At 44.5% G+C, this 15,000-nt stretch overlaps 1 protein-coding gene across 1 annotated transcript in view; it reads left to right on the plus strand.

The window, feature by feature from the left end:
• The window catches only part of lekr1 (leucine, glutamate and lysine rich 1), a 63,470-nt gene that overhangs the window by 2,904 nt on the left and 45,566 nt on the right, over positions 1 to 15,000 (plus strand). Inside the window, exon 2 of the mRNA XM_053622335.1 lies at positions 8,598 to 8,812. Within this exon, the coding sequence (XP_053478310.1) occupies positions 8,598 to 8,812 (215 nt within the window). The remainder of the gene's footprint in view (positions 1 to 8,597; positions 8,813 to 15,000) is intronic.

Raw genomic sequence — 15,000 nt, forward strand, 5'->3', positions numbered from 1 at the left:
CGAATATGAAGTGCCGATGTTTCAGTTCAGAAAGTGCTTACATTAGCAGTAATGAAAGAGAACTGGCAGGGAGCGGCGAGCGTTATGCAAATCGGATCGCGCCAACCCGACCGCCGCTCGCTCTCGTTTAACGTTCTTTAAATAAACAAGCAAACAAACAAATAAATAAAATCCCATCTGGCTGCTCTAGGATAGTTTTTAAAAATGGCAAGGCTCGAGTATCAGAATAGGAGCAGGATGATGCAAGCCTCGTGCGACAAAACCGTGTCAACGTGTCTCGATGATGTTACACAAGACTCCGTCGGACGTACGTAAATACGTTACATATACGGAGTGAGGGATTAAAAAAAGAGCAACCGATTATTTTGATAGTGTGCTGGGTGAGAGTCGTATAGTTTTATTATTATTATTATTATTATTATTATTATTATTACAACAGAAAAGCTTTCTCGTCAGGAGATCGTGTGTTCAAATGCCAGCCATCAGAGGCCATAATTGGCTGTGTTCTCTGAGTGGGAGGGGCATACTCTCTCGCTCTCTCTTTCTCTCCTGTCAATAACAGTGACGCTAGCCAATCGTGGGGCATCTGTAAGCTCTTGTATGTGGAAGAGGGTAGAAAGCGCCCGTGCTACATGAGCAGTATCTGGAAAAGAGCGTTTCATTCGTCAGGTGAAGAAATTGGATAGAAAAAGGGTGAGGGGGGTGAGGGGGGAGTGGGGGGTGGGCGTTGGGAATCTCTCTCCCTCCCCCGAAATGTTCATTCCCACTACTTTGAATCCGATACCCTTTTCCTTATTGTGATAACAGGTAAAGAACTGCTAAAGAACTCCCTCGAACTGCCCCCATCTTGCATCTGGGCTGCATAACGAGCGTCTTCGATGGCGATGTCGTTCCATTACATACGCAAGAAAAGTAAATAAAGGCTGTTTGCAGTCTCTTAAGGGCTCGATCAAAATCAAGCCTCAACATAATTGCCAATTAGCATAATAATAAAGTTCCTCGGCTCTTTCCCGCTAGCAAACGTCTCTTTTCTTCGCCCGGCTCTGTTCGTGCCACCGTCGACCAGCTGCTATGGGACTTCGGCTCCTTTCGCTTCATTCCTCTATTCATTCGTGATGAGAGCTTAGCCAGAAGCTTCCACCGTGAGAAGACATGCCACGGAAATCCCCTCGGTGGGCCCTCTCTCCTGCACGGCGCCCCATAAATAATGGACGGTTTTAAAATCCAGCCCGCGTCTGTTCACTACTTAGCAAAGGACGTCCGCGTCTCAGGAGGGATAAAGCTCGCACATGTGCTACGAGTTCCCTTTTATCGCCGTCTTCCCTCCCCTCCTTCCTCCACTTAACCTTAACAGATAAACCCAGAGCTGCTGTTCAGGAGCCGTCCTGTCACGTCATGACCTTTAGCGCACGAGTTATGGACAGGTGGAGGTCCATGAGGTCAGAAGCGCTTTGGTGTAAAGCCTCTTCGTGCTATCCCGTCCAGTCCTGGCTTACAGCCGTCTGTTCTCATTTGGTCTGAAGTGAGCGGCGTGTCTTCAGTCGTTTTTTTGTTTGTTTGTTTGTTTTCATCCAGCATTTTTAATCTGGTCGGATCTCCTGGTTCTCCTGCAGGCCGGCACGAAGATTAAGACGGGTAAACGCGCTCAAAACGGAGGAGTCGAGACGATTCTTCCTAATTTTTATGGAGAAACAGTACAAGGAGTTACGAGGAGTTCTCGTAAGGAACCGAGAACTCGTATCACCACAGTCGTTTTTCAACATTCAGGTCTTTCGGCTCGAGCGATATTGAAACAGAACGCAGAAGCTGTCGCGACGGATGTTCCGCGCCGTTTGACTGCAGACGTGATGCACTGCGTCGTCAGGGAAGAAACAGAATACAGCCCTTTGTGTTAATACTGAACAAACAAACAAAAAATGCAAATAAAGAAAACAACACCACGATTAGGATTCCTTCAGAAGGTTTAAATGCATGTTAAGGATTATTTCATCCTCATGGTGAAGCTATTACTGGCACGTGATGAACTGGGGCTTCGGCTGTGCTTGTCATTTCTCTGAAGAAATGCTCATGCATGACGTGCAAATGTAAAACATTTATGAGAATCAATAGGAAGTGGATCCGCGTACACGGTGTCCATTCCGTTTTCATTTCAAAATGCAAATGGAAAATGAGGAAACTGGGTTTTTTTTGTTTTGTTTTTTCTCTGTCTCTCTTGGCACACACTGAAATAGGAAATCATTCATTTATTTATTTTGAAAAGAATTCTGGAAATATTGTGCGAGTCTGTTTTAGCTCAGAGTCTGGAAATCAAATGTATGGTATGGTATCGTACGGCGATGTGTATCAGTGACGCGTCAGACTCGTACGGCGATGTATATCAGTGATACGTCAGACTCGTACGGCGATGTATATCAGTGATACGTCAGACTCGTACGGTGATGTATATCAGTGACGCGTCAGACTCGTACGGTGATGTATATCAGTGACGCGTCAGACTCGTACGGTGATGTATATCAGTGACGCGTCAGACTCGTACGGTGATGTATATCAGTGACGCGTCAGACTCGTACGGTGATGTATATCAGTGACGCGTCAGACTCGTACGGTGATGTATATCAGTGACGCGTCAGACTCGTACGGCGATGTATATCAGTGATACGTCAGACTCGTACGGCGATGTGTATGAGTGATACATCAGACTCGTACGGCGATGTATATCAGTGATACATCAGACTCGTACGGTGATGTATATCAGTGATACATCAGACTCGTACGGCGATGTATATCAGTGATACATCAGACTCGTACGGCGATGTATATCAGTGACGCGTCAGACTCGTACGGCGATGTGTATCAGTGACGCGTCAGACTCGTACGGCGATGTGTATGAGTGACGCGTCAGACTCGTACGGCGATGTATATCAGTGACGCGTCAGACTCGTACGGCGATGTATATCAGTGACACGTCAGACTCGTACGGCGATGTATATCAGTGATACATCAGACTCGTACGGCGATGTATATCAGTGACACGTCAGACTCGTACGGCGATGTATATCAGTGATACATCAGACTCGTACGGCGATGTATATCAGTGACGCGTCAGACTCGTACGGCGATGTATATCAGTGACGCGTCAGACTCGTACGGCGATGTATATCAGTGACGCGTCAGACTCGTACGGCGATGTGTATCAGTGACGCGTCAGACTCGTACGGCGATGTGTATCAGTGACGCGTCAGACTCGTACGGCGATGTGTATCAGTGACGCGTCAGACTCGTACGGCGATGTGTATGAGTGACGCGTCAGACTCGTACGGCGATGTATATCAGTGATACATCAGACTCGTACGGCGATGTATATCAGTGACACGTCAGACTCGTACGGCGATGTATATCAGTGATACATCAGACTCGTACGGCGATGTATATCAGTGACGCGTCAGACTCGTACGGCGATGTGTATCAGTGACGCGTCAGACTCGTACGGCGATGTGTATGAGTGACGCGTCAGACTCGTACGGCGATGTATATCAGTGACGCGTCAGACTCGTACGGCGATGTATATCAGTGACGCATCAGACTCGTACGGCGATGTATATCAGTGATACGTCAGACTCGTACGGCGATGTATATCAGTGACACGTCAGACTCGTACGGCGATGTATATCAGTGATACATCAGACTCGTACGGCGATGTGTATCAGTGACACGTCAGACTCGTACGGCGATGTATATCAGTGATACATCAGACTCGTACGGTGATGTATATCAGTGACGCGTCAGACTCGTACGGCGATGTGTATCAGTGACGCGTCAGACTCGTACGGCGATGTGTATGAGTGACGCGTCAGACTCGTACGGCGATGTATATCAGTGACGCGTCAGACTCGTACGGCGATGTATATCAGTCACGCGTCAGACTCGTACGGCGATGTATATCAGTCACGCGTCAGACTCGTGTGGCGATGTATATCAGTGACGCGTCAGACTCGTGTGGCGATGTATATCAGTGACGCGTCAGACTCGTGTGGCGATGTATATCAGTGACGCGTCAGACTCGTACGGCGATGTGTATCAGTGACGCGTCAGACTCGTGTGGCGATGGTGTGCTGGAGACTTGTTGCGGTGCGAACCCAACAACCACCGTGAAGGTTCTGCAGGTTCCTGCGTCAGGCAGCGGTTGTTTTCGAGTGTGTAGTGGGAAAAGCATCCGAATGGACTGCAAGCTTTTGAGATTTTTTCCACTTCCTGCCCTGGAGCTGGACTTCCCAGCAACCAGGTTTATTCTCTCCATGGAGCAGGCCCACCCACAGGCCTCCTGACTGTTGTTTACCCCACCGTGAATACCACTTTGCCCCCTCTTACCCTCGAGTACCCCTTATCTCCTCCCTGGTACTCCTTTTGTGTCATGTGCCAGTGGTGTTGGCTCACGCTACACTGAGCACCCCAGGGGGGTCTTTATCTCAATGAGCATTCACAAAGCTCACACACACACACACACACACACACACACACACACATGCTCACTCCCTCACTCAAAATCTACAGGAAATTAAGGGAAAAACAAGGATAAGTCTATTGAATGCTTAATCCTTTGCGTGATAAGAGCGTGTCTGTGATGGTGCTTTGTGGCTGGAACAGGATGGTGGAGCGAGAGCCGCACACACACACACACACACACACACACACACACACAACTTGGAAAGCATAAACAGGTGCTTCCCATAGCAGTCCACAACAATATTTCCCTATATCAAATAGCACAAAGAATGTACCACTACGTCCATATCTCCTGTTTTCATCAGCGAAGCCTGGACCGGAGTAAACACGGTCAGCTTGCACGGTCGATATGTTGGAGGTCGGGGTGGAGCAGGCGTTTTTTTGGAAGGTATTTGCACTTTGCGTGCGTGTGACAGTGACCCAGTTTACAGCGGGATTTGATGGAAGCAGACGGCGGGGAAGAGATCAGGGGGAGGACGGGGATGTCGGGGTTGCCGGGGGGAGGGGGGATGCAGAGAGACTGTTTTAAGTGGTTTGTCTGTACCGACAAGGGATCACTCCAGAACACCACGACGAGACAATAACAAAATAATAATAATAATAATAATAATCTTTATTTATTTAGCTCTTCTGTTCCCACCGAGCCCAACATCACACCATTTTGCTTCACAAGATAAACAGATTGAATAAATATTCATTAACTACACACGTCTTTAAAAGTGCTTTCAGAGCTTGTGTGCTGTACGTTTAATTCATTAAATATATATATATATATATATATATATAAATAATGATTCATAATTAAAAGGATCGTTTTATAACGATGTCATTTGTCCTCAATGAGAAACTTGTTCTGTATACAGTAAAATGAGGTATAAAGGAGGCTGCGAGTTAGAAAGGAGTGTGTGTGTGTGTGTGTGTGTGTGTGTGTGTGTGTAAGTGCTAAGCCGACGTGTCAGCGCCGAGGGCAGAGACCCCTGAGGCGGCTTTCCCTGTCACGGGAACGCATTCTTATTGGCAGTACACACACACACACACTCCCCTCAGGCTGGCATGTGCGCGTGTGTAATCCTGTGTGTGTGTGTGTGTGTGTGTGTGTGTGTGCTGGCAGAGACTGGGACAGATTGTTTGTGAGGGAGAGTCAGACTCGCAGAGCATCAAGCCTCTCTCGCGCTGTGTCTCGTTCTCCATCCGCTGTCCTGCCCAAAAAGATTTCCAGCGTTGTTCATCATCAGCAGAGCCGGACATCCCAAGACTTGGTGATTGTCGATGTATCAAGCTTCTAGAACACAACAGAGCGTTTTTGTGTGTGTGTGTGTGTGTGTGTGTGTTTGTTTTTAAGAATAAAAACAGTATAATATGAATAAAGAATATTATAAAGAATTTATAATGCAGAAATGTCGACCTGATGAAAAATATGTTAATTCATGCGCTGATACTCGGTCAGGGCTTTAATCCTCTTGCAGGAAGTGCTGCATCGATGCGGCGTGGAAGCCCGGGGTGCTTTGATAGCGGCCTTCAGCTCGTCCGTATTGTCGGGTCTGGTGTCTCTTGGAGATTCATTATGGGGTTCGGGTGAGGCGAGACGGCTGGACGATCGAGCACAGTAACACCACGGTCAGCGAACCAGTGACTAGAAGTTTTGAGTCCTGCTGGAAAAGGAAATCAGCGTCTCCATCAAGCTCGTCGGCAGATGGAAGCAGGACGTGCTCTAAAATCTCCTGGTAGACGCTGCATCGATTCTCGACTTGAGAAAACACACTGGACCGACACCAGCAGATGACATGGCAACCCAAATCATCACCGACTGTGGAAACCTCACTCTGGACTTCAAGCAGCTCGGATTCTGTTCCTCTCCACTCGTCCTCCAGACTCTGGGACCTTGATTTCCAAACGAAACGCAACGTTTACGTCCATCTTCCCCGTGATTGTGCGTGTGTTCTGAACCAGACTGAGACATTAAAGCCTCAGGAAACCTTCGCAGGGGTTTTAAGTTCATTCGCTGATTAGAGTCTTCTCAGGTCATCACGACATTTCTGCATTATTAATTCTTTATTCGAATATTTGGTTCGAATTTTATTATTGTTTTCCGTGAGCTGTAAGCCGTATTCATCGAGGTTAAAACAGGAAAAAAAAAAAGAAGGTCTGAAATATTTCACGTTATGTGTAATGAATCTAGAATATATGAAAGTCACACTTTTTGAATTAAATTACGGGGGAGAAATGAACTTTTCCAAGATATCGACATGCACCTTTATATTGCGCTTTGTTTGTTCCTCTAGTGCACAACATTCGCGCTACGCTAGCGACTAGACGTCCTTCCTTTGTGGTTTCTGTCACAACCACTTAGCCAGGTGGGGCTGCTGATTTACTCCCTTAAATGGCTACAAATAGTCACTCGGTTATGACATTTATAGATAGCGATCGCGTGCGTGCGTGCATGTGTGTGTGTGTGTGTGTGTGTGTGTTTATATGTGAGGGCCACTTTCCTAAACGCAATGCACTTAGCCCACGGGATTGTGCCTGAAATATGACCGGTCCACTGGGAATTCTCCAGACTCACTCTCCAGCTTCCCACTCGGACGCCGGCCAACGATATTAAATTATGAAAGTGGTCGAGAGTTACAAAAATGATCTGAGAAAATGTCTCGCATCTGATTTAATGAAACCTGAAGGACTCGTTACAAGAATGAAGCGTTGTCGGATGGGTATTGTAATGTAGTGTGTACCGTGCCCAGATGCCACTGGACATTTTGTGTGCGTTGTCATATGTGTAAGTGTGTGTATATATATATATATATATATATATATATATACATATATATATATATCTCAGACTCCAGGTTTGTTAGGGTTAAGGTTTCCAGATGAATCCTCACCAGATAAGCCTTCGAGATTACGTGCTTCCGATCTCACAATTCACAAAGTATCTTCGTCTCTGACGAAGACGATGATCGGACGCCCGCAGATTTGGTCACAAAGCAATTGGAAATATATATAACTACGTCTTTGGACCTGTAATGGTGAAATGACTCCAGTCCACATGTAAAAGTAACCCTGTCTGAATAGGGCTTCTATTTTTTCTGTGGTTTAAACTTGACCAATATGCGGTTTGGGTTCGGTTTCCGTGGGAGACGATGGAAAAGAGTGCTTCCTGTAGTATCAGGGATTCATATCCCTGAAGTACACCGATAGAACAGTATATTATCATCCGCATGTACAGCTAATGCTGTCCATGTAACGCTTTAGTATGCAGGCATTTAGGCAATTAGTGAGTCCGGATTGAGGATCAAAACATCTTCTGAGAAGTCATATGAGTTATTTAGTATCACCTGTCATTCTGTTATCCTTCACATGTTTCTGTAGTGGGAGGTCAGAGTAAGGTGACTGCACAGCGTGATCTGACTGGAGACGCTCCAGGATTCAGTCAGAAACTGCGTCTCAAAGCGAAACTCTGCGAACGGAGTGAAAGCGCACTCAGGAAGTTCAGCCAGAAATGAAATTTACACGACTTCCACTTTCCTCCAAGCACCCCCGATCAGTCGAGACAGGTCTGGCGTCTTTAGATTTGCACTGGATTGCAAGGATAATACGGCCGATGTGGTGCTTTAGACATGCGGTGTGGCAGCTATTAGCTTCCATTAGCCATGCTAGCATCATTGTGTATAAAGAAGCAAATGTCATCAAGCGTGCCTTTTGCGGACGTGAGGAGAAAATGGTGTGCGTTTCTTTTTTCTTTTGCCAGACTGCTGATTTCAAGGTGCAGTAGGTGTGGCAGATAATCACCACCACTGATGCGTCTGGTGTTGAATCATAGCTCCTGAGCGTGCCAGACTTCTGTCACGCTGAAGAGGCCATTATCAGTCCAGCACGTTAGTTACTGCGGTAGATTACACCGAGTCATCGTGAAGTTCTCATGAGCTGTACGGGCTAAGAAAATAAACCGCCGCTTACACGCTGCTCATTTTTTACACCCTTCCCTCGCTGGTCTGCTTTCATGGATCTTTAAAGGAGTTCATATAGAGATGTATGATTAAAGCAAAAAGCAGTGTGTGTGTGTGTGTGTGTGTGTGTGTGTGTGTGTGTGTGTTGAGATGGAACAGGAGGAGACGACCTGTCGTTACTGCGGCGTGAGCTACCTGATCCTGCACGAGTTCCAGCGGCTGCAGGAGCGCCTGAAGGAGGTGGAAAGAGAGCTGGAGAGAGAGCGAGGGAGTGTGGAGAGAGAGAGAGAGTGCAGAGAGCAGCTGCAGCGCTCACAGGTTCAGCGGGAGGAGCTCAGAGCAGCCAATCAGCTTTACAAGGACAAGTGAGAGCTCTATACACTCCTCTATATACTTCTCTATATACTCCTCTATATATTCTATACACTCTTCTATACACTCCTCTATATACTTCTCTATACACTCCTCTACACACTATATACACTCCTATATATACTTCTCTATACACTCCTCTATATATTCTATACACTCTTCTATATACTTCTCTATATACTCCTCTATACACTCCTCTATATACTTCTCTATACACTCCTCTACACACTATATACACTCCTATATATACTTCTCTATACACTCCTCTATATATTCTATACACTCTTCTATATACTTCTCTATATACTCCTCTATACACTCCTCTATATACTTCTCTATACACTCCTCTACACACTATATACACTCCTATATATACTTCTCTATATACTCCTCTATATATTCTATACACTCTTCTATATACTTCTCTATATACTCCTCTATATAATTCTCTATATACTCCTCTATACACTCCTCTATATACTCCTCTATACACTCCTCTATATACTTCTCTATACACTCCTCTATAGACTTCTCTATATACTCCTCTATATATTCTATACACTCTTCTATATACTTCTCTATATACTCCTCTATATAATTCTCTATATACTCCTCTATACACTCCTCTATACACTCCTCTATATACTTCTCTATACACTCCTCTATATACTTCTCTATACACTCCTCTATATACTATATACACTCCTCTACATACTCCTCTATATACTCCTCTATATACTCCTCTATACACTCCTCTATATACTCCTCTACATACTCCTCTATATACTCCTCTATACACTCCTCTATATACTTCTCTATACACTCCTCTACACACTATATACACTCCTATATATATACTTCTCTATATACTTCTCTATACACTCCTCTACACACTATATACACTCCTATATATACTTCTCTATATACTCCTCTATATACTCCTCTATATACTCCTCTATACACTCCTCTATATACTTCTCTATACACTCCTATATATACTTCTCTATATACTCCTCTATATATTCTATACACTCTTCTATATACTTCTCTATATACTCCTCTATATAATTCTCTATATACTCCTCTATACACTCCTCTACATACTCCTCTATATACTCCTCTATATACTCCTCTATACACTCCTCTACATACTCCTCTATATACTCCTCTATATACTCCTCTATACACTCCTCTATATACTTCTCTATACACTCCTCTACACACTATATACACTCCTATATATACTTCTCTATATACTCCTCTATATACTTCTCTATACACTCCTCTATACACTCCTCTATATATTCCTCTATACACTCCTCTATATATTCAATACACTCTTCTACACTCTATATACTCCTCTATATACTTCTCTATATACTCCTCTATATACTCCTCTATATACTTCTCTATACACTCCTCTATATACTCCTCTATATACTTCTCTATACACTCCTCTGTATACTCCTCTATACACTTCTCTATATACTTCTCTATACACTCCTCTGTATACTCCTCTATACACTTCTCTATACACTTCTCTATACACTCCTCTATATACTCCTCTATATACTCTATACCAGGGGTGCGTAATCTTATCCAGAAAGTTCCGGTGTGGGGGCAGGTTTTCATTCCAACCAAGCAGAAGTCACACCTGAATCTATTGAAAGCCAAGCTCAACTGATTAAACAGGTGGAATCAGGTGTGGCTCCTGCTCGGTTGCAATGAAAACCTGCACCCACACCGGCCCTGTCTGGACAAGATTGCCCACCCCTGCTCTATACACTCCTCTATATACTCTATACACTCCTCTATATACTCTATACACTCTTCTACACTCTATCCACTCCTCTGTACTTTATACACTCCTCTATATACTCTATACACTCCTCTATATACTCTATACACTCTTCTACACTCTATCCACTCCTCTGTACTTTATACACTCCTCTATATACTCTATACACTCCTCTATATACTCTATACACTCTTCTACACTCTATACACTCGTCTGTACTTTATTCACTCCTCTATATACTCTATCCACTCCTCTATATATTTCTCTATCCACTCCACTATGTGCATTATACACTCCTCTCCACACCATATACTCTATACCATCTTCTACACTCTCAGTTCCTGCCACCGTTACCAACTTTGTTGCTGAATTCTTTAAGATCGCTTTTGCTAACTTTATTCCAAAAATAGCCTAGCGACAAATCTAGTGACTTTTAGTAACCAAGTCAGTGACTGTCCTGCACTTGATTCAGCTCTCCAGGTCACATCACCTGCTGGGTATAAGAGATGACCGAGCAGGTTCACTCGCCTCATCACTAGTGTCTAAAGCCTGACTCAGGTGTACTCGCATGACCCGATGCTCCTAACAACCAATGACTAATCACCATTGTTCACAGACCAGTCACTGACCATCGTTGCTCCCAGTGACCAATCACTGACCACCATTGTTTCCAACGACCAATCTTCGAAGAAAATCTCCCTTCTTCATTCAATGTGCTGATACGCAAACGATCGTGCTAATTCGATAAATATACGAATTACTCGCCGACCTGTTTGACTTTTTAACGAGTTTCTCCTGAAACAATCTGGCAGCACTGGTCCCGGTACTGGCCACTCTCACAGGCAGTGGGAAGGTCAGCGTGGGAGTTATAATAAGAGCAAAGCTTTATCACAGTAACATGACTGTGCAGCGTGATATGACTGGAGACGCTCCAGGATTCGATCAGAAACTACGTCTCAAAGCGAAACTCTGCTAACAGAGTGAAACTACATTCAGGAGGTTCAGCCAGAGACGAAACTGACATGATTTCCACTCTATCCCAAGCATCCCTGATCACTCAAAACATGTCCGGCGTCTCTAGATTTGTCTTTTATCTCAACGACACGAATTACCATAACCGTCTACGGCTAGCCATTGTACAACGCAAGACTGATCTGATCATAGGACGTCATTGCTTAGCAAAATGAATCATTAACCGTGTCACACGATCTGCTCGATAAAACAGCATAGGAAACTGAGACTCTAATAATTTAGAGCATAAACTGTCGTATTTATTTCTGGATATTTCTATGCTAACCCTAACCAGAGCGTTCGGTTTTCAGTTCTCGTATTGAGTACACAGGAAGTTCTCACGTTTCTGCGATCTTCGCTTCACACACGTCAAACAAACCAGCAACGCACATCAAAGCGTCTTCTGACGCATGTCCAGAACGTCCACGTGGACGCAGCGGTACACGGGCTCGTTAAACCTCTCATGACCGATCCTTCCTCGATTCAGAAACCTAAAATATTATGAACATTGTGGCGAGCAGGGAGCTGGTGCTGACTGAGCGGGAGTGTGGTTTTAAACCCTTACACTCCACTCAGGTCACAATGACCTACTTCAGACTTTTAGTCCAAGTGCGTTTTATTCCAACATGAAACTTTTCGGTTATAAACACTTTTTTTTTTTTTTTTTTTTTTTTTTTTTAAAGATTCAGAGGTCAATTTGACCTGAAAGCATGATGAAATGTAAGTGTTATAAACGACTAGTAAATCTGAAACAAATATTTATTTCAGTGCTTGTCACATGAATAACCTCTTAATATACACCATATGTTATGTGTTTAGGAAAAAAAAAAAAAAGAGAAGAAGAAGAAGAACTTGAAGATTTGTCTTATTTGTGATCAAGAGAATCCTCTAGAAGAATTCAAATAGATATTCAAATATTTAGGCTTCAACCCTAAAACTTTTCCGTTTCCCATCTTAATTATTATTATTATTATTATTATTTACTGTCATAGCCACCACTAATTGCTAGCTGTTCCTCAGCTTTTGCTAGCTAACAGGGTAGGATTGTGTTTTGATGAACAAAAGGAGAAAATAAACACCGGATGAATCATTTGTTCGGTGCTGGCTCCGTGTTCTCCGTGTTCTCCGTGTTCTCCCCTTTTTTTTCCGTCTCTGCATTCCTGCCCAACGAATGAAAGAGTTTAGTGAGAACATTTTCAGCTCTACAGACCAAACCAAAAGATGTTTTAACACCTATTGTTCCATTTGTAGAATCAGAATCAGTGTTAAATTGATACTTTTGGTTCATCGGATATTTGGTTTCGTTTCGCCCTGCACCTCCATCCATCCATTTTCTATACCGCTTACCCTACAGGGTCATGTTGAACCTGGAGCCTATCCCAGGGAGCATCACTGGTTTGATTCACTTCCTGCACACGAGTCGATTCAGAGTCGATTCGTTTGCTCAACACGGGAAGTTCACGCGAAAGCAAGACCACCTCGCTCAGATGCTCTCGGTCCCCCACGTGATTGTCGTGTTCTCACCCGCTTAAAGAACCGCACCGAGGTGGTTCCGAAGTTGAAACCCACTTAAACACTGCGTATGTCAAAGTGCTGCGAGTGTGTGAGCATCACCGAGAGCTCCTACACTGAAGCAGTCGAGTAGTTTCATTAGCAGCATCAGGAGTATTGCCTCGGAATTGCTTCACCCAGCCTGCGCATCGCACACACACACACACACACACACACACACACACACACACTCTTATTAACCTCACTGACCCGGAAGTCATGAACCTCACGTCAGCTCTAAGTACACAGTCTGAAAGAAGCAGCCGTGTGTGTGAGAGCGAGAGCGAGAGAGGGCGAGAGAGAGAGAGCGTGAATAGAATAAGTGAGTGTGTGTTTGACAGTGTATCCACAGGTATGTCTGTCTACTCAAGTGTGGGAACTTTCTTTGAAATCAGACGCACCTAGACAGCGTCGAGATGATGAGTGTGTAGCCGTGGTAACCTCCTCCTTCGCAGTGCGAAACAATTAGCACGTGAGTCAGTGTGTGAGAGGTGCTCATACCTGCGTCTGTTGCGGTGTGTGACGCTAAAGCCTAATTATACCTCCCCTGCAATCAGACGTCTGATATAACCTCTCACCACCAACACCTTCCATAACACGGGAATCCAGAACACGCCAGAGAGACGTGTGTGTGTGTGTGTGTGTGTGTGTGTGTGTGTGTGTTGGATAATTGTGAAGTTGATAGCACACCTCTACTATTCATGTAATACCATGTTTGGGCTTTAAAAAGCAACAACACCACAGTCAGAGTTGTACTTCTCTAAGAGAGAGTGTGTTTTGTGCTCCTTGCCCATATTTCAGGATGATGATGATGATGATGATGATGATGATGTTAGTATGAATTATAGGCCTATGCCTGATTACATACGAGACAAACTGGTTTTTATAAAAACAAGGCTTGGTCATGTGACTGCATGGCTCAGAGACTTGGGCGACCCGACCGTGAACCCATTGGCACATCTCAAATCTCAAATCGAGACAGAATAGGAGAGAGAGAGAGAGAGAGAAAGAGAGAGAGAGAGAGAGAAGGCAAGGTCGTGTAAGGGCAGGTCACAGATTTGGGTCATGCTAAAGAAAAAGAGAGCATCAGAAAAAGATTTCATCTTTGTGTGTCGATAGATAGATAGATAGATAGATGGATATATAGTTGGATTGATAGATGGACAGACAGATGGACTGATAGATGATAGATAGATAGATGAACTGACAGATGGACTGATAGATGGATTGATATAAACTGATAGATGGATAGATAATGATGATGAGTCTTTATTGGTCACATATACAGTAGAGCACAGTGAAATTCTTTTCCTCGCACGTCAGGAAGCTGGGGTCAGAGATGATACAGCGCCCCCTGGAGCAGAGAGGGTTCAGGGCCTTGCTCAGGGGCCCAACAGTAGCAGCTTGGCAGTACCTGGGGCTTGAACCCCCGACCTTCCGATCAGTAACCCAGAGCCTTAACCGCCAAGCCACCACTGCCCCCGATAGCTGGATAGATAGATGAATAGATAGATGGACCGATAGATGGATTGATAGATGGATAGATAGATAGATAGATAGATAGATGGAGGGATGGACTGATAGATGGACAGATAGATAGATAGATCACTCTGTGATGGATTGGCATCACCTTGTGTCCCGAGTCCCCTGGGATGGGCCTCAGGCTCCCTGTGTAGGATAAGCCTTACAGGAAATGGACAGACAGACAGACAGATCTTATTGATCCGCAGGGTGAAATTTATGGATTTGACAGTGTTGTAAACAGCTGCAGATATAAATCTGAGCAGGAAGTGCACAGTAGTCTGGGTTTGCACCAGCAGC

The sequence above is a fragment of the Ictalurus furcatus genome, chromosome 4, assembly GCF_023375685.1.
Source record: "Ictalurus furcatus strain D&B chromosome 4, Billie_1.0, whole genome shotgun sequence".
Lineage (NCBI taxonomy): Eukaryota > Metazoa > Chordata > Actinopteri > Siluriformes > Ictaluridae > Ictalurus > Ictalurus furcatus.